This window comes from Bos indicus, chromosome 27 (assembly GCF_029378745.1).
Source record: "Bos indicus isolate NIAB-ARS_2022 breed Sahiwal x Tharparkar chromosome 27, NIAB-ARS_B.indTharparkar_mat_pri_1.0, whole genome shotgun sequence".
NCBI classification, from domain to species: domain Eukaryota; kingdom Metazoa; phylum Chordata; class Mammalia; order Artiodactyla; family Bovidae; genus Bos; species Bos indicus.
The window spans coordinates 38,857,371-38,880,052 of NC_091786.1; the positions used below are offsets into that span (position 1 = coordinate 38,857,371).

General features: G+C 42.1%; 1 protein-coding gene across 14 annotated transcripts in view; it reads left to right on the plus strand.

Moving 5' to 3' along the window:
• Positions 1-22,682, plus strand: part of PSD3 (pleckstrin and Sec7 domain containing 3) — a 492,229-nt gene that overhangs the window by 374,190 nt on the left and 95,357 nt on the right. For 13 of the 14 annotated variants that reach the window (XM_070781676.1, XM_070781663.1, XM_070781662.1 and 10 more), the window contains one exon: positions 12,224-12,417. In XM_070781676.1, coding sequence (XP_070637777.1) covers positions 12,224-12,417 — 194 coding nt within the window. Of the gene's footprint in view, positions 1-12,223; positions 12,418-22,682 lie in introns of those variants that run through there. The other variant, XM_070781665.1, reaches the window with a different exon arrangement.

Sequence of the window (22,682 nt, forward strand, 5' to 3'; positions counted from 1 at the left end):
CTCATCAGTGGCCTTGGAGCTGCTCTTCTGGCTGAGTTCAGGAAGGGGGACTGATTCATAGCCCCACTTTTTGCCACCTGCAGCTTGCACCCACCCAGCCAGGGAACCTTCCCAGCGCGCCTAGGAAGCTGAGCTGCCCATCAGCAGCCCTGTTTCCGGTCGTGCTGAACACCAAGCGCAGCCCCAGGCTTCCTCCATCTGCAAGGCAAAACCAGTGAGTTCACCTAACGAGGATGTCAGGGCACACTCTGGACTGATTCAGGGTCCCAAACAGGGAGCCTTGCAGACCCTGGGTCCCATCCAGGCAGGCAGCATCACACTTCCTGATTTCAAGCTGTGCTTATAAAGGTAATGTGATGAAGACAGTGTGGTGATGGCATAAAAACAAAAAGACCAGTGGACCAGGACTGAGGCCCCCGCGTAAGCCAAGCGCATTCGGCCAACTGACACCTTACGAAGGACCCAAGAATACTCAATGGGGAAAAGTCTCTCTAATCTGTGTTGCTGGGGAAATTGGATATTCACATGTAAAAGAATAAAACTAGATACCTATCTTATACCACACACAAAAATTAAGTCAAAGTGGGTTAAAGACTTGACTGTAAGACCTGAAATTGAAATGTAAGACCTTGAATGTAAAACCATGAAATTCCTAGAAGAAAACATGAAAAAAAGATGTGGGTCTTGGCAATGATTTTTAAGATATAACACCTAAAAGACAAGCAACAAAATGAAAAACAAGTGGGAACACATCAAACAAAAAGCTTCTTCACATCAAAAGAAATAACCGACAAAGCGAAAAAGCAAATATAAGAAGGTAAATCAACTATACTTCAATTAAAAATAAATTTTAAAAATCAAAGATGCTAGAGTGAAGAACAGAGATTCAGCCACTTTATTTAGTAACTTGTTCTGAAGAGATAGAAGTAAAATAAAGTAACCCCCCCCAAAAAAATCAACCTGTGAGAGAGGAAATATTGTATATTTTCTGATAAGGGGTAATATCCAAAATATATAAAGAACTTATGCAATCCAATAGCAAAAAAACAAATATTCCAATTAACAAATGGGCATAAGACTTGACTAGACATTTTCCCAAAGAAACTGTACTTAAAAGGCCAGCTGGTACACGAGGAGATGCTCAATATCACTAATCATGAAAGTGAAGTCACTCAGTCATGTCCAACTCTTTGCGACCCCATGGATAGTAGCCTGCCCCAAGCTCCTCCGTCCATGGGATTTTCAGGACAAGAGTACTGGAGTGGGTTGCCGTTTCCTACTCCAGGGAATCTTCCCAACCGGGGGATCAAACCCAGGTCTCTCACATTGTAGACAGACGCTTTATCATCTGAGGGAAATGCAAAACCACAATGAGAAATCACCTCATGCTTATTAGGGATGCCCATCATCGAAAAGGTAAGAGACAATAAATGCTGACAAGGATGTGGAAAAAAAGAAGCCCTTCTGCCCTGTTGATGGGATTGTAAACTGGTATAGCCACTACAGAAAATAGTATGGAGGTCTCTCAAAAAATTAAAACAAAGCTACCATACAATCCAGCAATTTTACTGCTGCGAAGATATCCAAAGGAAATGAAAATAATAACTTCAAAAACTATTTGCACTCCCATGTTTGAAGCGGCACTGTTTATGATAGTCAGGACAAGGAAACAGCCTAGTATCCATCCTGGATACGTGGATCAAGTTGTGGAGTATATATAACGGGATGTTATGCGGCCACAAAAAAAAATGAGAAAATCCTGTCATTTGTGATAACATAAGTGGACCTGGAAGACATTATACTAGGTGAAATAAGCCTGTCATGGAAAGACAAATGCTTCCCACTGATATGCGGTGGAAAGAGTCATTCAATTCATAGAGACAGAAAGTGAAATAGTGGCTGCCAGTGTTTGGGGTACGGGGAATGAGAAATTGCTAATTTAATAAGTTTAGAATTCCAGTTTGAATGGTGAAAATTTCTGGAGCTTACCTTTATTGTCCAGCTCTGATATCATAGTCTTCATGACTGTTTCTGAATGAATTCAAGTTAAGTAAATATTCCAGTTCTGCTCTAGAGGTTTTTGTTCATTTCAGCTATTACTCCCTCCCTTCCCCAGACACAAACACACATCCACATCCACTAAAGTCCCACCAATTTATATTTAAATTCAGATTTTAGATTTCATATAACTAAGTCCCTCCAAGATAGCTTACTTTTTGAGTTTGGTGCTAGCGTAACAGCTTTGATACAGCTGAAACACCACTATGCTAAGACTTGCCAAATGGGGTAGTTCAAATCTGTTCAGTGGCTGGGTCAGTGTAATGATGTTCAGCTCTTGCCAATTTTAAGAAGCAGTTGTTCCAGAGAAATATAAGACTTGGGTGGACTAGTATGATTCCTTATCTATCTTTTTTGTTTAAAAATTAAAGTCATAAGTAATATAGGATACAGTAAATTTTATGATTTACAGCCGATCTTAGAAAGAACAGAGAAATAGATTTATCTACTATCAGCAACAGAGTTTTAGTTATTCTCAGATTAAACTGCATCTTAAGTCCTGGACTTAGACCACCCGGTGGCTCATACGTGATTACACAGAGGACAGAATGAAGGATGTATTGGGGAATTTTGTAGGTTGTGAGGTGTTGAGATGTCTGGTATCTCAGTAGAATATATTCTACCAGGGTATTTAAATGTACAAAACATTCATATATGAATCATTCACCTCAAAAGTAAGATAGAGAGTCCTGCTATGTCTCTTCTTATTTTAACAAAATTATTTGTATGTCTTAGTGGTTCACTGTACACAGAAAAGTCCTAGACGGGTAGGCTGTTTTCTGTAGAAATGAGTTCACTTGCCCAACACATTCTTCATCCCGTCCTCTGTGTAATCATGTGTGAGCCACTGGGTGGTTAAGTCCAGGACTTAAGACGCAGTTTATTTTGAGAACAGCAAAAGCTGTGTTGCTGATAGCAGATAAATCTATAGAATTCTTTTATCAGTAAATTGGAATAATTTATATCTGCTCCCAAATACAGTGGAAACAGCCTCCCTTATGGGAAAACACTGAGATTTATGATATCTGTAAAAGCAATAAAACCCCGCAGTGACACGAGAAGGAATGAAGCAAATGCGACTGTAAGGTGCCATGGTCTTTTCGTTAACTTCTGTAATATGAAGAATACCCGTTTTGCGGGCTTGAGTACTTTCAGCCCTCATTTTACTGTCAGGGTTTTACTGAGCAGTATTGTGTTGAACATTTCTCAATCATCATTCTCCTGTTTTTGTTTTTGGCTTTGATATGTCTTAGGATATACAAGCCTCTCTAACAACAATCTTTCCAAAAGATATGAGATGCATGCCACATAAGTAATTTTAAAAAAATTCCAGTAGTTGCATCATAAAAGTAAACAAAAAAGGTAAAACTAGTTTATTTTATAAATCAGTTATTTAGCCCAGTGTATCTAGAATATTCTCATGTCAATATGTAATCGGTATAAAAACTGTTGAAATATTTTCCTTTTTTGTACTGTCTTTTTGAAATATGGTGTATTTTCTTTTTTTTACTTGTACATTTCAATTTGGACTACCCACACTTTAAGTTCTAAGTAGCCATGTGTAGCCAATGGCTCCCATATTCGTGTAACTACCTCTTTTGGCTAATGTTTATATAGAGAGGAAAATCATACTTTCATCCAAAAACCTCACTGTGTGCATGCTAAGTCACTTTAATCATGTCCGACTCTTTGTGACCCCCTGGTCCATAGCCCACCAGGCTCCTCTGTCCATGGCATTCTCCAGGCGAGAATACTGGAGTGAGTTGCCACTTCTCCAAAAACCTCAGTAGAACATTTAAAAAAACACTGTATATGGACTGAAATAAAGAGGACTTCAAATAAATTAGAAGTGAAATAGAAATTATAACTGATTCCACAGAAATGCCAAGAATCGTAAGAGACTATTACAGCAACAAATTGGACAAAGTAGAAGAAAAGGATGAATTCCTAGAAACATACAATGTACCAAGAGTGAGTCATGAAAAAACAAAACATAAAACTGAATGGACCAGTTACTAGTAATTACTTGGACAGGTATTTTATTACTGATCAAATAAAGAAAAAAACAAATAAAAGTCCAAGACCAGATGACTTCAGTGATAAATCCTACCAAACATTCAAAGAAGAATTAGTGCCAATCCTTAAGCTATTGAAAAAAAATGAAGAGCAGTATCTCCATCAGACTCATTTATGAGGCCATCTTCACCCTGAGACCAAAACCAGACAGGGACACTTCAGAAAAGAAAATCACAGATTAGGATTTCTGATGAACACAGATGTGAACAATCCTCGACAAAATATTAGGAAGCTGAGTTCACAATACAAGCAGCATACGTCAAGATCAAGTAGGATTTATTCCAGGGATGCAAGGATGGGTCAAATCTGTAAATCTATAGATGTGACTCATCACATTAACAAAACAGAGAATAAAAATCTTATAATCTCAGTAGATGCAGAAAAAACATTTGACAAAATTCATCATCCGTTTCTAACGTGTATGTGTGTATTAGTCACTCAGTCATGTCCGACTCTGCAATCCCATGTCTATAGCCTGCCAGGCTCCTGTGTTCATGGAATTCTCCAGGCAAGAGTACTGGAGTAGGGGTAGCCATTTCCTTCTCCAAGGAATCTTCCTGATCCAGGGGAACCTGGGTCTCCATTTCAGGGAGATTCTTTACTGTCTGAGCCACCAAGAAAGCCATTTCTAATAAAGACTCTCAAAAAACTGAGTATAGAGGGAACATACATAACATAATAAAGGCCATGTGTGACCAGCCCACAGTAAACATCATGCTTAACCTTGAAAAATATTTCTTCTAAAATCAGGAAGAAGATAAGGATACCATGGCAATTAGGAGAGAAAAATAAAAGGCATTCATATTGAAAAGCAAAGAGTGAAGTTGTCTTCATTTATAGGTGACAACGTAATATATACAGAAAACTCTACAGTCTACCAAAAACTATTAGAATTAATAAATTAAGTGAATAATATAAAATCAATATACAAAAATCAGTCACATTTCTATATACCCACAGTAAACTATCAGAAATACACATTAAGAAAACAGTCATTTTTACAGTAGCATCAAAAACAATGAAATGCTTAGGGATAAATTTGACCCAGCAAGTTAAAGGTGTATACACTGAAATCTATAAGGCATTGATAAAAGAAACTGAAGATGACACAAATCAAAAGTGTTCTGTGCTAATGGATTTGAATGATTAATATTGTTAAATGTTCATAATACTCAAAACAATCTAAAGATTCAGTGCAATCCTTATCAAAATCCCAATGGCATTTTTCACAGGAATAGAACAAAGCTAAAAGCAGAGACATTACTTTCCCAACAAAGGTCCATCTAGTCAAAGCTATGCTTTTTCCAGTAGTCATGTATGGGTGTGAGAGTTGGACTATAAAGAAAGCTGAGTGCTGAAGAATTGATGCTTTTGAACTGTGGTGTTGGAAAAGTCTCTTGAGAGTCCCTTGGACTGCAAGGAGATCCAACCAGTCCATTCTAAAGGAGATCAGTCCTGGGTGTTCTTTGGAAGGACTGATGCTGAAGCTGAAACTCCAATACTTTGGCCACCTCATGCGAAGAGTTGACTCATTGGAAAAGACTCTGATGCTGGGAGGGATTGGGGGCAGGAGGAGAAGGGGACGACAGAGGATGAGATGGCTGGATGGCATCACCAACTCGATGCACATGAGTTTGAGTGAACTCCGGGAGTTTGTGATGGACAGGGAGGCCTGGCGTGCTGCAATTCGTGGGGTCGCAAAGAGTCAGACACTACTGAGCGACTGAACTGAACTGAACTGAAAATTTGTATGGAACCACAGAAGACCCCCAAATAGCCAAAGCAGTCTTGAGGAAAAGAACAAAGTTGGATACATCACAAATTCCTGGTTTCAAACTATAAAACAATCAAAACAGTATGGTACTGATATAGAAACAGACACATAGGTCAGTGGAACCCAATAACCCAGAGCTTAACTCACAAGGTAGTTAAACATTACAGTGGAGAAAGGGTTGTCCCTTCAGTAGTGTTAGGAAAATGGGTATCTACATGCAAAAGAATGAAACTGGGCTTCATCTTACACCAAACACAAAAATCAACTCAAAATGGATGAAAGCCTTGAATATAAGACCTGAAACCATTAAACTCCTTGACATTGGTCTTGACCGATTTTTTTTTTTTAATCTGGCAGCAAGCAAAAATAGACAAGTGGGGCTGCGTCAGACTAAAAAGCTCTGCATGACATGAAACCATCGACAAAATGAAAAGGCAGCCTATGGAATAAGAACATTTTTTGCAAATCTTATATCTGACAATTGGTTAATTATTCCACAGTATACAATGAGTTTCTGTAATTCATTAGCATAAAATCAAATAACTCAAAGTTTGGAAAGGACCTAAGTAGACATTTTTTTCCAAAGAGATGTGAAAGAAGTTGACAGGTGTATGTAAAGGTGCTCAGCATCACTTACCGTGGAAATGCATCAAAACCACACGAGATACTGCCTGTTAGGATGTCTGTCATCAAAAAGAGAAGAGGTAACAAACGCTGGCAAGTCTGTTACAAAAAGAGGACCCACAAAAGCACTACTGGTGGCAGTGTAAACTGGCACGGCCACTGTGGAAGGGATTACAGATGTTCCTGAAAAAGTTAAAAATACAACTACCATATGTTCCAGCAATCCTACTTTTAGATAAATAGCCAAAATAAAGAAATTATTTCTGAGGTTTTTGTACTCCCATGTTTAGAGCAGCATCATTTACAATAGCCAAATATGAAAACAACCAAATGTCCATCTATGAATGAATGGATAAAGATATCATACACCAAGAGAGAGATATACTGCTGCTGCTGCTAAGTCGCTTCAGTCGTGTCTGACTCTATGCAACCCCATAGACAGCAGCCCACCAGGCTCCCTCGTCCCTGGGATTCTCCAGGCAAGAACACTGGAGTGGGTTGCCATTTCCTTCTCCAATGCATGGAAGTGAAAAGTGAAAGTGCAGTCGCTCAGTATACTATGTAGCCCTAAAATAAGAAAGAAGTTCTGTCATTTTTGACAACCTGGATGAACTGGAGGGCATTATGCTAAGTGAAATAGAAAGGTAAATACCATAGGGAATCACTTATATCTAGAGTTGTTTTTAAAGTTTCAGTTCAGTTTAGTCACTCAGTCATGTCCGACTCTTTGCGACGCCATGGTCTGCAGCACGCCAGGCCTCCCTGTCCATCACCAACTCCTGGAGTTTACTCAAACTCATGTCCATTGAGTCATTGATGCCATCAACCATCTCGTCCTCTGTCGTCCCCTTCTCCTCCCACCTTCAATCATTCCCAGCATCAGGGTCGTTTCCAATGAGTCAGCCCTTCACATCAGGTGGCCAAAGTATTGGAGTGTCAGCTTCAGCATCAGTCCTTCCAATGAATAATCAGGACTGATTTCCTTTAGGCTGGACTGGTTGGATCTCCTTGCAGTCCAAGGGACTCTCAAGAGTCTTTTCCAACACCACAGTTTAAAAGCATCAATTCTTTGGCACTCAGCTTTCTTTATAGTCCAACTCTCACACCCATACATGACTACTGGAAGAAGCATAGCTTTGACTAGATGGACCTTTGTTGGCAAAGTAATGTTTCTGCTTTTTAATATGCTGTCCAGGTTGGTAATAACTTTTCTTCCAAGGAGCAAGCGTCTTTTAATTTCATGGCTGTGCCACCATCTGCAGTGATTTTGGAGCCCCCCAAAATAAAGTCTGTCACTGTTTCCACTCTTTCCCATCTATTTGCCTTAAAGTGATGGGACCAGATACCATGATCTTAGTTTTCTGAATCTTGAGTTTTAAGCCAACTTTTTCACTCTCCTCTTTCACTTTCATCAAGAGGCTCTTTAGTTTTAAAGTTTTGTTAACAGTTTTAAAGTTAAGTTTAAAGTTTAACTTACAGAAACAGAGGGCTTGCCTCATAGTTCAGTCAGTAAAGAATCTGCCTGCTATGCAGGAAACCCGGATTTGATTCCTGGTCGGGAAGATCCCCTGGAGAAGGAAACGGCAACCCACCCCAGTATTCTTGCCTGGAGAATCCCATGGACAGAGGAGCCTGGAAGGCTACAGTCCACAGGGTCACAAGCTTCAGACAACTAAATGGAAACAGAGTAGAAAAGTGGTTTCCAGGCCCTGTGGGGTGGGGGAAATGAGGAGAGATTGTTCAGAGGGTACAAACTTGATGCTGAAAGGTTAGTAAATTCTGAGGAAATAATATAAAGCCTGGTGACCACAGTTGGTAACAGTGCATTGTGTAACTGAAATTTACTGAGAGATATACTTAAATTTCTTACCAAAAATAAATACATCTGTAAATATGTGACGTATTGAACTTGTTAGTTCAATATTGGGGAACCTTTTACAATGTATGTGTATATCAAATGTTTAGGTTGTATACTTAAAATACCTTAGTAAATTAGGTGCTTCCCTGGTCTTACAGTGGTTAAGAATCTGCCTTGCAAAGCAAGGTACACCAGTTCGATCCCTGGTCCGGAAAGATTCCCAAGTGCTGTGGGGAAACTGAGCCTCCGTGCTACAATTGCTGAAGCCCACGCACCCCAGAGCCCCTGCTCTGCCACAAGAGAGACCACTGCAATGAGGACCCCTTGCACCCCAACTACTGAGTAGCCCCCGCTCACCACAACTCAAGAAAGCCCACATGCAGCACCAAAGACCCAGTCAGTCAGAAATAAAATAATAAATATAAAACTAAGTAAATAAATCAGTTTTACCTCAGCAAAGCTGGAGGTGTGGGGTAAGGGAAAGTACATGCATAAGTAAACTGTATGTCTAGAAAATAAGATAGTACTCAGCAATAAAGGGGAACAGACTATTGATTCTCGCAACAGTATGGATGAGTATTAAATATGTTTTGCCAAGTAAAATAAACGATTTGTGTGACATTTTAAGAATGCCAAAATTGTTGGAAAGGAAGAGAGACTGGTAGTTCCAGGAGCTGGTCAGGGAGAGGAATTGCCTAAAAGAAGGTAGCAGAGGGAATTGGGGGGTGACCGAACCGTTCTGTCTGGTCCTGTGATGGTGGATACAGGACGTGTTGTGCATTTCCACCGAGCTGTGCATCTCAAGGAGCCATAGGTTTTGTGTCTGTTCATTTCTTAACTATCAGCCACAGTATGGGGAATGCAAGATATAGTTCAGACCATACCAAATTAGTTTGTTTTCCAAATGACTTGTGTAAGCATTGTTATATATATTTATTAGGGTTGAACATATAAATAAGTATATTATAGATAAGAGAGCCAGGTTTCTCACTGTTGAAGAAGTACAGGTAAGCAAAGGGCAAAGGCTGGAATGAATTTTGTCTTGTGTAGGAGATATCACTATGTATTCATATGAACTCATGAAAGAGAGGGAGGGAGGGATAGATGGCTGGATGAATGTATATATATATGTTTTATATATTTATATATATATATGTATGTGTATATATATTACACACACATTTCCCTAGGTGTTTCTGTTGAGAGGGCTTGGAGGCAGTGAGCATGCCTAGCGCCTAGACTTGGTTTCTGAGTGCCAATCTCCAGTAAATAGGACTGGACTCCTTGGAGAGTGGTTTCTTCCAGGACTGGGACAAGGAAAATACAAGATGAGCTTGGAGGTAGCATCTTGTGGTATCTGAAAGAAAGGATGTACTTACAAAACAGAAAGGAAAAACGATGAGATGTTGCTAGGGCGCAGAAGCCTATTTTGTAGGCCATCCAATGAGCAAAGCTGGAAAAGTTTGAACAAGAGTAATTGTGGTATTTGACTATAATCCAAAGAATAAAATAAATACCTACGTGTCCATACTCAAATAAGAATCCCAGTTAGTAATGAAGAAGAAATTAGGGAAATAAAAGAAAATCACCATTAGATCACTTCAATGTTATTGTCATAGGCAAGACCCACAGATGACTGCTAAAATTAGTGGTCAGAAGCTTCAGGAGAAACAGGATGTGTTCATAGTCACAAGGGATCTCCCACAAATCATTTACAAAGGAAAACAGTAACTCCACAGACAGAAACTTGCCCCAACCACCTTAAACAAGTAATCCAGGTTCATCCCCCTGACAATAAAACACCTACCTCCTGACGTGGTGGGCTGAGAGGGCATCACCCATGACATCCTTCTCAAGAGTGTATAGCCCTGGTCTAATCATGCTACTGCTGCTAAGTCGCTTCAGTCGTGTCCGACTCTATGCGACCCTATGGACTGCAGCCCACCAGGCTCCCCTGTCCCTGGGATTCTCCAGGCAAGAACACTGAGAAGACATCAAACAAACATACAGAACCACCGACTAGTACTCTTCCAAGTGTCTAGATCATGAAGGACAAGGGAAAGCCTAAGAATCGTCACTGTTGGAGGCAACAAAGGACTCATGACAGCCAAATGCACTGTGGGGTCACGGGTAGGATCCTGGAAACAAAAAAAACATTAGTGGAAAAAAAAGGTGAAATCTGAATGAAGTCTGAAGTTCACTTCTTAGTATTGCATCATTAGCTTCTTCATTCTGACAGTTTTATTTTGGTTCTGTAAGGTGTTAACACTGGGGGGAATTCCGTGGGGGTCCAGTGGTTAGGACTCCATGCTCCCACTGCAGAGGGCCTAGGTTCCATCTCTGGTAAGGGAACTAAGATCCCCGCTGCTGTGTGGTGTGACCAAAACCAAAAAAAAAGTATTCACAACTGCGGTAACTTGTTGATGAGCATAAGGGAACTCTGTACTTTTGCAAACCCAAAACTGTCTATTAATAGAAGTTAAATTAAAAGTAAAATACAGTTACCTGAGTCCAGTGTTATTTTCATATATTTCATAATTATTTATAAAATACCAGTGGAGGAAAAAAACACTGTTTTTCTCTGATAACCAAACAAGCAGTTTTGGTGATTATTAAGCTTGTGGTTTATTTTCAATATATTTTGGTTGAATTTCTTATCATTAGTTTTTATTTGTAATTGGAGGATCGTTCCTTATCATAGTGTGCTGATTTCTGCGGTCTAACAGCATGAGTCAGCTATGCTTACATCCACTCCCTCTGAGCCTCCCTCCGCCAGCCCACCCCACCCCCAGGTCACCGCGGAGCCCTGAGCCGAGCTCCCGGTGCTGCAGGCGCCTCCCCCTAGTGTGCGCATGTCAGCGCGCCCCGCCCTCTCCTTCCCCTGCTGTGCCAGCAAGTCCGCTCTCTATTCCTGCCCTGCAAGGTGGTTTATCAGTACCGTTTTTCTAGATTCCATATTTTGGTGGAAATGTTGAGGAAAAAAATTCAATATTCAAAGCTTAACAACAATGAAACCAGAGGTGATTCAGGATACTGAAACAGGTGAAGTAAGACAAATGCTCCTATTCTGGTTATGCGTTTTCCAGCAGTATATCAGAGCGTGTTAACTTTCTTCTCCTCTTGCCCCTCTTTATTAATTGATTCTGACCGCCTCCTTCATACTTAATGTACATTGTAATGTCAGAGTTAAACCTTCCCTGCTTGAAGGAACAGGGGTTCCGAAGGCAGGGCTGGGCAATTAGCGGCTTCCTCGGTTGGTGATGGGATGCGTAGGAAAGCCAGAGCGCGGTGCGTGGTGCCCCGTCGGAACCCACCGACAGCTGTACCTGAGGTGTTATCTGGCAGACATAGTCTAATATTGTTTACTGGACTTAGTCTCCACCTATCGTATTCTGTATGCTTGGCACTATACTAGGGCATGCAGAAATCAAAATCACGATCTCTGCCAGAGAAGTTCCACTTGTTTTGAAAGCAGACAAACCTGAGGGTTCTGTAGTAGATGGAAAGGCCAGAGGCATTAGAGCCTTTGCAGTCATATCCTCTCAGCTTCTTCCTGTAATTCCTAGGACTGTGCTTTGGCACGTTTATGTAAACTTTGAGTCTGTTTCCTTACCTGTGGTGTGGGATACTAATGTCAGTCTTCCGAGACTGCCACGCTCACTAATGCCTGACACACAGGAGGTGTTTAGGGAACCGCAGCTGTCCTTATCGTGGTCCTTGTCATCAGGACTTACAGGCCATTAGAAAGTATGATCATTTCTTACACCAGATAACTGTTCATTGAATATTGTGTTACTCAACCCTTGTGTTCCATCTTTGTTTTATCCTTTTAGAGACGATGAAGAGAAAAAAAAGTCTCTGTCCGAAGGTGCCGATGAGAAGGCTAATGGAACACATCCAAAGAGCATCAGCCGCATTGGGAGCACCACCAACCCATTCCTGGACATTCCTCACGACCCCAATGCCGCTGTGTACAAAAGCGGGTTCTTGGCTCGGAAAATCCATGCAGATATGGATGGAAAGAAGAGTAAGCATCATTTGTTGACATTTCCTGTCTCATTTATTTCATCTTTAAGATAAGCTCAAAATTAAAGTGAATTTATCTGAAGCAAAGGAATAAAGAAAAATGATATTTGTTTAGATAAATATTATTGAAATTTGATAAAACCTCTAACCCTAAATCATAAATCCCTTATGTACTTGATCTTCTGTAAATAGAACTTTAGAACTTAAGAATCAGAAGACTCACAGATTATTCATTTCTAACCTCTTATTCATCTATTTATTCCTGCCTTCAACAAATGACTTTGAGTACCTGCCATGCGCTAGGCATCAAAAATATAGAAGTATATAGAAAGGACAAGGGCCGTATCTTCATGGAGTTTCCATTTCTGGTGGTTGAAGGAAGGGTTCAACTTATAACACATAGAATAGTAAATAGCGTGAGGCCCTGGAAACAAAGCAGGGAGGGACAGAATTGTGATCCAGGCACACACGCGGAGCGGGGCCGTCTGTGGAGGAGGGACAGGTGTGTGTGGGCAACATGTGTGCTTCACCCTGGAAGACGGAAGGAGGCCCATGTGACAGGACTGTCCGCTGACGTGTGATGCTGGGGTCCAGGTGGAATGGACTATGTCTGTGTCTAGAACGGCCTTTGCAGAGGGTGAAGTGGCAGCTGCCTGCAGGCAGTACAGTGGGTAGACTGAGGTAGCTGCTGCGGATGCTCAGCATTAGGCTGCCCCTGCAGACGCAGGCTTGCAGTGGGTAGACTGAGGCAGCTGCTGCGGATGCTCAGCATTAGGCTGCCCCTGCAGACGCAGGCTTACAGTGGGTAGACTGAGGCAGCTGCTGCGGATGCTCAGCATTAGGCTGCTCCTGCAGACGCAGGCTTGCAGTGTTGGGATGCACGGTCCCGCCACTTCCATCTGGCTGTGCATATTTTCCTTCATGTGTTAGCATATTCTAGCATGTTCTGCCAGGGTGCAGTCAAGAGAAACGTTGCAATAGTGTGGCTTTGACACTGGCTCATGATGCTCCCCCAGTTCTGTAGGACTGCCCCACCACCTTTTCTAGGCACCCTGCACACTAGCCCACCAGGCTACTTCATCTTCTCTAACAACACTGTGTCCGCAAGCCAGTTGCAAGTGAAACTTCAGTCTAACAGCTTAGGAAAAAGGGGCAAGGAAACACCTGAAGATGAAGAATTGTCTCCGGGGCATTTCTTTCATTTCTTTCTCTTTATTATTTTGTATCGGGGTCCAGCCCCAGTTGGGTCCAGGGCTTCCCTCGGGAGGACAGCGTTGGCAAAAAGGATAGATAAAAGGAAAAAGACGCAAAGGTTTGACCTGACTGGTTTACGTGGGAAACTAATAAAACCTGTGACACCAGGTTTGCACTGACCACGGAGGCCGCAGGTGCCCTCTCGAATAGCGGAAGGTGCCCCACCTTAGGCACCTTCTCAAGTGGGTCTTAGAAGCCCAGGCAAGTAGGTGGTCTCAGAGAGCCCCCACACTCCAAGTCGGTCACCCTGAAAAAAGAACAGAAAAAAAAGGAGAGAAAAAGAAGCAAAAAAGAATGACACGGGGAGACCAAGCTTTGAGCAAGGCCCGTAGCTTTATTTTCAAAGGGAGCTTATATACCTTAAGTTGTGCATAGAGGATAATAGGGGGTGTAAAATCATACAAAGTCAGCAGTCTTTGATCCCTATTGAGACCGTGCTTTTCTTTTCTGCAAACTTATCGTATACAAATGGTTCAGGTGATTTACATCATCTTCTGGCCAGAAGGCCTGTTAACATTTTATGACTTTGATAAAGGTTTGTCAACCATAAGACTTATTTTCTCTAAGAATAATTATTTTAAAGTTTGGCGCCATCCTCCAAAGGTGTTAGATAAAGTTGCATTCCTATAGGACAGAGGTGCAGTGGGTTTACAACAAGGAAGGAATTTATTACCTTGAGGGTCTAAAGTTGTTAGCACCAAGGCCACTACTTATTTTTTCTATATACCAACTATATTAATTAATATACTCCCAAGGACACAATACAGGGGATGTGGAAACTTGGCAGCAAGCACTGGCCCAACAATGAAATCCTCTACTAGTTCTAGTCTAACAATTTCTAACTCTCTGAGAGGCTCTATACTATTTGAATATCTTAAGCTTCCCGTGCCTCTTCCAGTTGGGAGACTGTAAACAATCGTATGCGTAGCTGTAAGAGTCCGGGTAAACCTGTCAGACAAGTTAGAGAGCCATCTGAGGGGTTTAGATTAAAACACTCTTATTATGCCCAGGAGGCTAATTAACTAGAGCTCTAAGTTGATTTCCTTCAGAGAAAGGTGGTCGGGGATAGCCCCCTGTTAATGTCAGAAGAGTTGGTAAAAGTCATAAAATAGTAAAACAGACAGGTTCTGGTTTTGGGGTAGATGCTCAGGCAGATCCAGGGCGGTCCTCAAGCCCTGACTCCAATTGCCCGTCAGGGCTCTCCCACATGACCTTGTCATGGGTGAGAACTCCCGTGCTGGCTCCTGACAATTCTGTGTATCATATTTATTCTTTTCTTATTGAGGTATAATTGATTTATAATATTATCTTCAGGTGTATAACATAGTGATTCAAGAATTTTATAGGTTATACTCCAGTTACAGTTGTTATAAAATATTGGCTGGAATTCCCCATGCTCTACAATGTATCCTTGCAGCTTATTTACTTTATATGTAGTAGTTTTTACCCCTTAATTTCCCACCCTTACATTGCTCCTCCCCCATCCGTCTCCCCATGGTAAACACTGGTTTGTACTATATATCTGTAAGTCTGTTTCATTCTTGTAATATTCACTCATTTGTTTTTTTTAGATTCCATGAATAAGTGGTGAAACACAGTATTTATCTTTCTCTGTCTGCCTTATTTCACTAGCCATAATACTCTCCAGATCCATTCATATTGTTGCAAATGGCAGAATTGCATTCTTTTTCATATCTGAGTAATATTCCATTGTGTACGTGGTGTGTGTGTGTGTGTGTGTCTCACATCTTCTTTATTCATTTATCAGTTGATGGACACTTACCTTGGCTGAAAAGTTAGCTGATAACCTTATAGGAGCTCCTTTGTAAGTAACTCGTTGCTTTCACCTTGATGCTTTTCATATTCTGTCTTTAGTTTTAATTTTTGTCATTTTAATTGCAGTGTATCAGTGTCCCCTTTGGGTTGATCCTGTTTCAGACTGTGGATTTTCAACCAAGAAGTCTGTTTCTTTTCCCAGGGTAGGGAAGTTTTCAGCTATTATGTCTTCAAGTATGTTGCCTTCCACATTCTCTCTTCTCCTTCTGGTGCCCCTACACTGAGAATGCTGGTGCACTTGATGTTGCCCCCAGAGATCTCTTAAACTGTCCTCATTTCTTTTTATTCTTTGTTCTGCTCAGCAGCAGTGATTTCCACTACTCTGTCTTCTAGTTCACTGATCCATTCCTCTGTATCATTTCATCTACTGCCGATTCCTTTAGTGTATTTTTCCATTTCAGTTATTGTATTCTTCATTTGTTTAGTTGTTGTTTGTATTTTCTAACTCTTTGTTAAAAAGCCCTAACTTCTCCCTCTGTTTGTTCCTTCTTCTCCCGAGTTCTTTGGTCATCTTTCCAATTGGTACCTTGAACATTTTCTCAGTTAAATTGCATATCTCCACATAGTTCTTCTTCTAGGGTTTCTACTTGTTCCTATATTTGGAACACGTTCTCCTGTCATCTCTTTGTGCCTTATTCACTGGTTTCATTTCTGTGTATCTGATAACTTGGTTACATTTCCTGACCTTGGAGAATGACCTTTGGCAGGGACTTCCTGCGAAGCCCAGCAGCACTCAGGGCTCTGTGCTCTAGCGGTGCCTCCTAAGATGACTTTGTGGGTCCTCCCCTTGTGGTGGGCTGACTACAGTGGGTGATCTCGCAGGCATGGCTGGCCCCTGGTCTGGTTGCTTGCCAGGCCCTCCTTGTGTAGACGTTGCTGGTCACTGGTTGGTGTGCCTGAGTCACAGGGTGGCTGGCTGCCTCACTCCTGGTGAGCCCCAGGGTTGATGCTGCCCAGTGACGGGCAGAGCCAGGTCCTGGGGTCTAACTGCAGGATCTGGGGGTGCCAGCACTGCAGTTGTACCTCTGTTGCATGGACCTGGATCCTGGGGCAGCTGGCTAAGGGACCCAGTGTCTCTCAGAGCTGGCGTTGGCCTGAAGGTAGGCAGGCCAGGGCCCAGCTTGTGGGTGGGCTCAGTCTTCAGGCTTCAAGGCTACAGTTTTCCTTGGGTGTGTCTCTGCCTGCTGGTGGGTGATGCTGGTCCCAAGGTGAGAGCAGGCTCCTGGGGAGTGGGGCCAAGGCCCAGGAGACTCTGGGGCTGGCGCCTGCTCACTCTGTGTGGAGCTGGGTCCTGGGGTCTGTGGCTGCAGGGCCCTGGAGCTCCCAGGCCTGGGTCCTGGGTGCTTGTGTGTGCGGCCAGGTCCTGGAACCTCTGGTGGACAGGGCGTGTTCAGGGCCAGCCGTGGGCTTGGGGAGGTCTTAAGGCAGCCTTCTGGTGGGTGGGACTGTGTCCCCACCTAGTTAGCTGCATGGCCTGAGTTCCTGGTTCCTTCAGGTTGGTGGGTGGAGATGTGGCTGGGTCCAGAGGATCGTCAGTCAAGGGGAGGACCCACAGGGTGCTTGCCAGCCCGTGTCCTGAGGTAGAGTGAGCTTCCGCAATGGCTGGCTCCTGCGTGTCCCAAGGAGGGCTGCAGCTGCCCCAGCCTCTCTGAGAGGCTCTCTGACATCAGCAGGTGGATCTGACCTTGGATTCTTTCAAATGACTGCTTCAAAGTCTTAGTTATCTCCTTTGAGAACTTCTGGTTGGTTAGGGAAGTTTTAAATGTCATAGGCTTTTTCTTTTTAGCAACATAAGATGTTCCGCCTGTTACCTGCCTCTGCTTCAGTCTCTGTTTCTGATCCTACCTCAGAACCCAAAATAGGTGGGAAAACAGATGGCTCAGGTAAGATGGGGCCGATTGGACCCAGTCTCCAGACTTCACTCCTATGCTTGCGTTATCACTCAGGGCTCTTGACTTCTGCCTCTGAGAGAGGGGTTGTGGGAGGAGCCTTGAAGTTTCAGGCTGTAATCCTCAGGCTCTTCCTGCTGCTGCTGCTGCTGCTGCTAAGTCGCTTTAGTCGTGTCCGACTCTGTGCAACCCCATAGACGGCAGCCCACCAGGCTCTGCCGTCCCTGGGATTCTGCAGGCAAGAACACTGGAGTGGGGTGCCATTGCCTTCTCCCAGGCTCTTCCTAGATATTCCCAATTCAATTTTTCATGGATTTTAAGATCATGTTAGTATGGACAAGATTATTCAACATTTTCAGTATAGGAAAGTGCATAATTTCTAATGATAATTAGATAATCAGTCGTGTCCCATTCTTTGCAGCCCCAGGCTCCTCTGTCCATGGAATTCTCTAAGCCAAAATACTGGAGTAGGTAGCCATTCCCTTCTCTAGGGAATCTTCCCAATGCAGGGACTGAACCCAGGTCTCCTACATTGCAGGCAGATTCTTTTACCAGCTGAGCCATCAAGAAAGCCTAGTGATAATTTTATATACACTAAAGTTTATCAAGAAGCAACAGTAGAACTGTGGAACAACAGACTGGTTCCAAATCAGGAAAGGAGTATGTCAAGGCTGTATATTGTCATCTTGCTTATTTAACTTATATGCGGAGTACATCATGAGAAATGCTGGACTGGGTGAAGCACAAGCTGAAATCAAGATTGCTGGGACAAATATCAATAACCTCAGATATGCAGATGATACCACCCTTATGGCAAAAAGTGAAGAAGAACTAAAGAGCCTCTCAATGAAAGTGAAAGAGAGGAGTGAAAAAGTTGGCTTAAAACTTAACATTCAAAAAACTAAGATCATGGCATCTGGTCCCATCACTTCATGGCAAGTAGATGGGGAAACAACGGAAACAGTGAGAGACTTTATTTTTCTGGGCTCCAAAACCACTGCAGATGGTGACTGCAGCCATGAAATTTTTAAGACGCTTGCTCTTTGAAAGAAAAGTTATGACCAACCTGGACAGCATATTAAAAAGCAGAGACATTACTTTGCCAACAAAGGTCCATCTAGTCAAAGCTTTGGTTTTTCCAGTAGTCATGTATGGATGTGAGAGTTGGACTATAAAGAAAGCTGAGTGCTGAAGAATTGATGCTTTTGAACTGTGGTGCTGGAGAAGACTCTTAAAGAGTCCCTTGAACTGCAAGGAGATCCAACCAGTCCATCCTAAAGGAAATCAGTCCTGAATATTCATTGGAAGGACTGATGCTGAAGCTGAAACTCCAATACTTTGGCCACCTGATGCAAAGAACTGACTCATTTGAAAAGACCCTGATGCTGGGAAAAGTTGAAGGCGGGAGGAGAAAGGGATGACAGAGGATGAGATGGTTGGATGGCATCACCGACTCAATGGACATGAGTTTGAGTAAGTTCCAGGAGTTGGTGATGGGCAGAGAGGCCTGGCATACTGCAGTCCATGGGGTCACAAAGAGTTGGACACAAATGAGTGACTGGACTGAACTGAACTGAACTGAAAGTTTATCAACTTCAAGTACATCGTCTTAGTTCTAAAAATGTATACACTTGTGCGACTACCATCACAACCAAGACATATAACATTTCCATTAGCTGAAAAGTTCTTGTAGTTAATTCCTTCCACTTTACTCCCAATGGCAACCCTTATTTGTTCCTGGGCACTGAGCTTTCTCTTTCCTATAATTTCAGTGAATGGAATCCTGCATACCTTTTTGTGCTTGGCTTCTTTTGCTTGGTCGTGTTCTTTGCAGATCCATTCCACTGCTGGGATATCCCACAGTGTACACATTCACCAGTTGGGCTTTTGTGTTTTCAGTTTGGGGCTTTATAAATAAACTTGCTTTGGATGTTCTCAAACAAGTCTATGCATATACAAATGTTTTCATCTCTTTTCAGAAGGGACCTTAGGGTGAGGGAGTGAGCCTGCTGGGATGTATACTAAGTATGCATTTAATTCTGTAATAAACTTCTCAACTTTCCAGACTGTACTGTTTTGCATTCCTGAAAACTGTGCATTTTATGTCCTCTTGATAAGATGATACCTTTGTCATGAAACGACCTTCCTTATTCCTGGTCACATTCCTTAGTTTGAAGTCTACTTTATCTAATATTAATATAGTGACTGCTTTATTGACTATGCCAAAGCCTTTGACTGTGGATCACAATAAACTGTGGGAAATTCTGAAAGAGGTGGGAATACCAGACCACCTGACCTGCCTCTTGAGAAACCTATATGCAGGTCAGGAAGCAACAGTTAGGACTGGACATGGAACAACAGACTGGTTCCAAATAGGAAAAGGAGTACTTCAAGGCTGTATATTGTCACCCTGCTTATTTAACTTATATGCAGAGTACATCATAAGAAACGCTGGGCTGGAGGAAGCACAAGCTGGAATCAAGATTGCCGGGAGAAATCTCAATAACCTCAGATATGCAGATGACACCACCCTTATGGCAGAAAGTGAAGAGGAACTAAAGAGCCTCTTGATGAAAGTGAAAGAGGAGAGTGAAAAAGTTGGCTTAAAGCTCAACATTCAGAAAACTAAGATCATGACATCTGGTCCCATCACTTCATGGCAGCTAGATAGGGAAACAGTGGCTGACTTTATTTTTCTGGGCTCCAAAATCACTGCAGATGGTGACTGCAGCCATGAAATTAAAAGACACTTACTCCTTGGAAGGAAAGTTATGACCAACCCAAACAGCGTACTAAAAAGCAGAGACATTACTTTGCCAACAAAGGCCTGTCTAGTCAAGGCTATGGTTCTTCCAGTGGTCATGTATGGATGTGAGAGTTGGACTGTGAAGAAAGCTGAGTGCCGAAGAATTGATGCTTTTGAACTGTGGTGTTGGAGAAGACTCTTGAGAGTCCCTTGGACTGCAAGGAGATCCAACCAGTCCAGCCTAAAGGAGATCAGTCCTGGGTGTTCATTGGACGGACTGATGCTGAAGCTGAAACTCCAATACTCTGGCCACCTGATGCGAAGAGCTGACTAATTTGAGAAGACCCTGATGCTGGGAAAGATTGAGGGCAGGAGAAGAAGGGGACGACAGAGGATAAGATGGTTGGATGGCATCACCAACACAATGGACACAGGTTTGGGTAGACTCCAGGAGTTGGTGATGGACAGGAAGGCCTGGTGTGCTGCATTTCATAGTCGGACACGACTGAGCAACTGAACTGAACTGAATATAGTGTCTCTAGCTTTCTTTTCAATTTTTGCATAATATACAGAAATTTTTTCTAGCTTTATTGTCTTACTCCATGATCTTGTCTTTAAAATTGTTTTATACAATGTACTGGTGGGTCTTTTCAACCAACTGTCTTTTAATTGGAGTGTTCACATTTATAGTAATGATGGATGTCATTGACTTTAATTCTGCCATCTTGCTCTTTGATTTTGATTTTTTCCTCTTTCTCTGACTTTCACGGGATTGCGTGTGGATGTGTGTGGTTCAGTTTTTCTTCATTTGTTGGCATATTAGTTGTACATCTTTAATAAGTTTAATGATTGCTGGAGGGTTTACAGTATAATCTTTAACTTGTCAGTCTGCTTTCAAATGTTACTACTTTGTGAGTAGTTTGAAACCTTTATAACAGGTTTCCTCTTTCTCTTTACTAGCAATGTGCTATTATCATACATTTTAATTATGTTTATTAAACTCATACTGCATTGTTATTATTTTTGCTTTAAAAAGAAATGTGTTCTTTACTTTTACTCACATACTGACCATTGCTGGTGTACTGGATTCCCTTTTGCAATTTCACATTTGTGTTTAGTATCTTTTTTTTTTCTTCCCTGAACAATTTCTTTCAACATATCTTATAGTAAACTGCTGGTGAGAAATGTTCTCATGTTTTATTGGCTTTTAAAATAATTTGTGCTGCACCTTAACCTTAGGAATTTATATTCACTGGTGTATAATTCCTTGACAGTGCTTTCATTTTTGTTTAAAGTTGTAATATATTGTTCTGTTGTTCTCTGCCCTGGGTGGTTTAGACAAAGGTCTGCTATCATTTTTTGTTCCTCTGTACATAGTGTGGGTTTCTACCCCTCTGGCCACTCTCAAAATTTTTCTCTTTATCCTTGATTTTAAGTGGTTTTATTGTGAGGCGTTTTACTTTCTGTTTTCCTCGCCTGGTGATTATCTTTAAGTTCTTGGATTCATCGGCTTATGTTTTTCACCAATTCTAGAAGTTTCTCAGTCATCATTTTTATAGACCCACCCTTCTTTCTGGGACCCTAGTTCCCTATATATTGCACCATATTGCATTTTTTCCAACTCTTTTTTTGTTTGTTTTTTCAGTACTTTAATAATTGTTATTGCTTTTTCTTCAAGTTTACCACAGTATTTTTATTCCACATATAGTATTTTTATCTTAGAAACTGCAAAGTGAAATGTTTTATCCTCTGCTTCTCTCCTTATCAAGTTTGTATCTTTCTTAATATCCTTGAGCATATTTTTCATGTTTACAATAGCTGTTTTAAGGTCCTTCTCTTCAAATTCATTCTGTCTTTTCTGGGACTGTTACATTCTTTGCATTCCTAACAATTTTTATTTGGATGCCAGACACTGTGACATTTTTCAGGGTGGATTTGGTTCGATTCCTTTAAAGAATGTTGGATTTTATTCCATTGTCCAAATGAGTAACTTGCTGATTAGCTGAACCCTTTAAAGTCTTGTCTTTACCCTTTGTTAAGGTAGAGCAGGTGATGCCAGTGGTAAAGACCCCGCCTGCCAGAGATGTGGCTACAATCCCTGGGTCGGGAAGATCCCCTGGAGGAGGGCATGGCAATCCACTCCAGTATTGTTGCCTGGAAAATTCCAGGGACAGAGGAGCTTGTCAGGCTGCAGTCCATAGGGTCGCCAAGAGTGGGAAACAACTGAAGGACTTAGCGCGCGTGCACACGTGATAGGGCGGGATCAGCCTTTGTGCCGGGACTCATTTAGCTCCATTCAGTGCAGTTCAGTCGCTCAGTCGTGTCCGACTCTTTGCGACCCCATGAATTGGAGCTCCAATTCAGGCCTCCCTGTCCATCACCAATTCCCAGAGTTCACTCAGACTCACGTCCATCGAGTCAGTGATGCCATCCAGCCATCTCATCCTCTGTCGTCCCCTTCTCCTCCTGCCCCCGATCCCTCCCAGCATCAGAGTCTTTTCCAGTGAGTCAACTCTTCGCATGAGGTGGCCAAAGTACTGG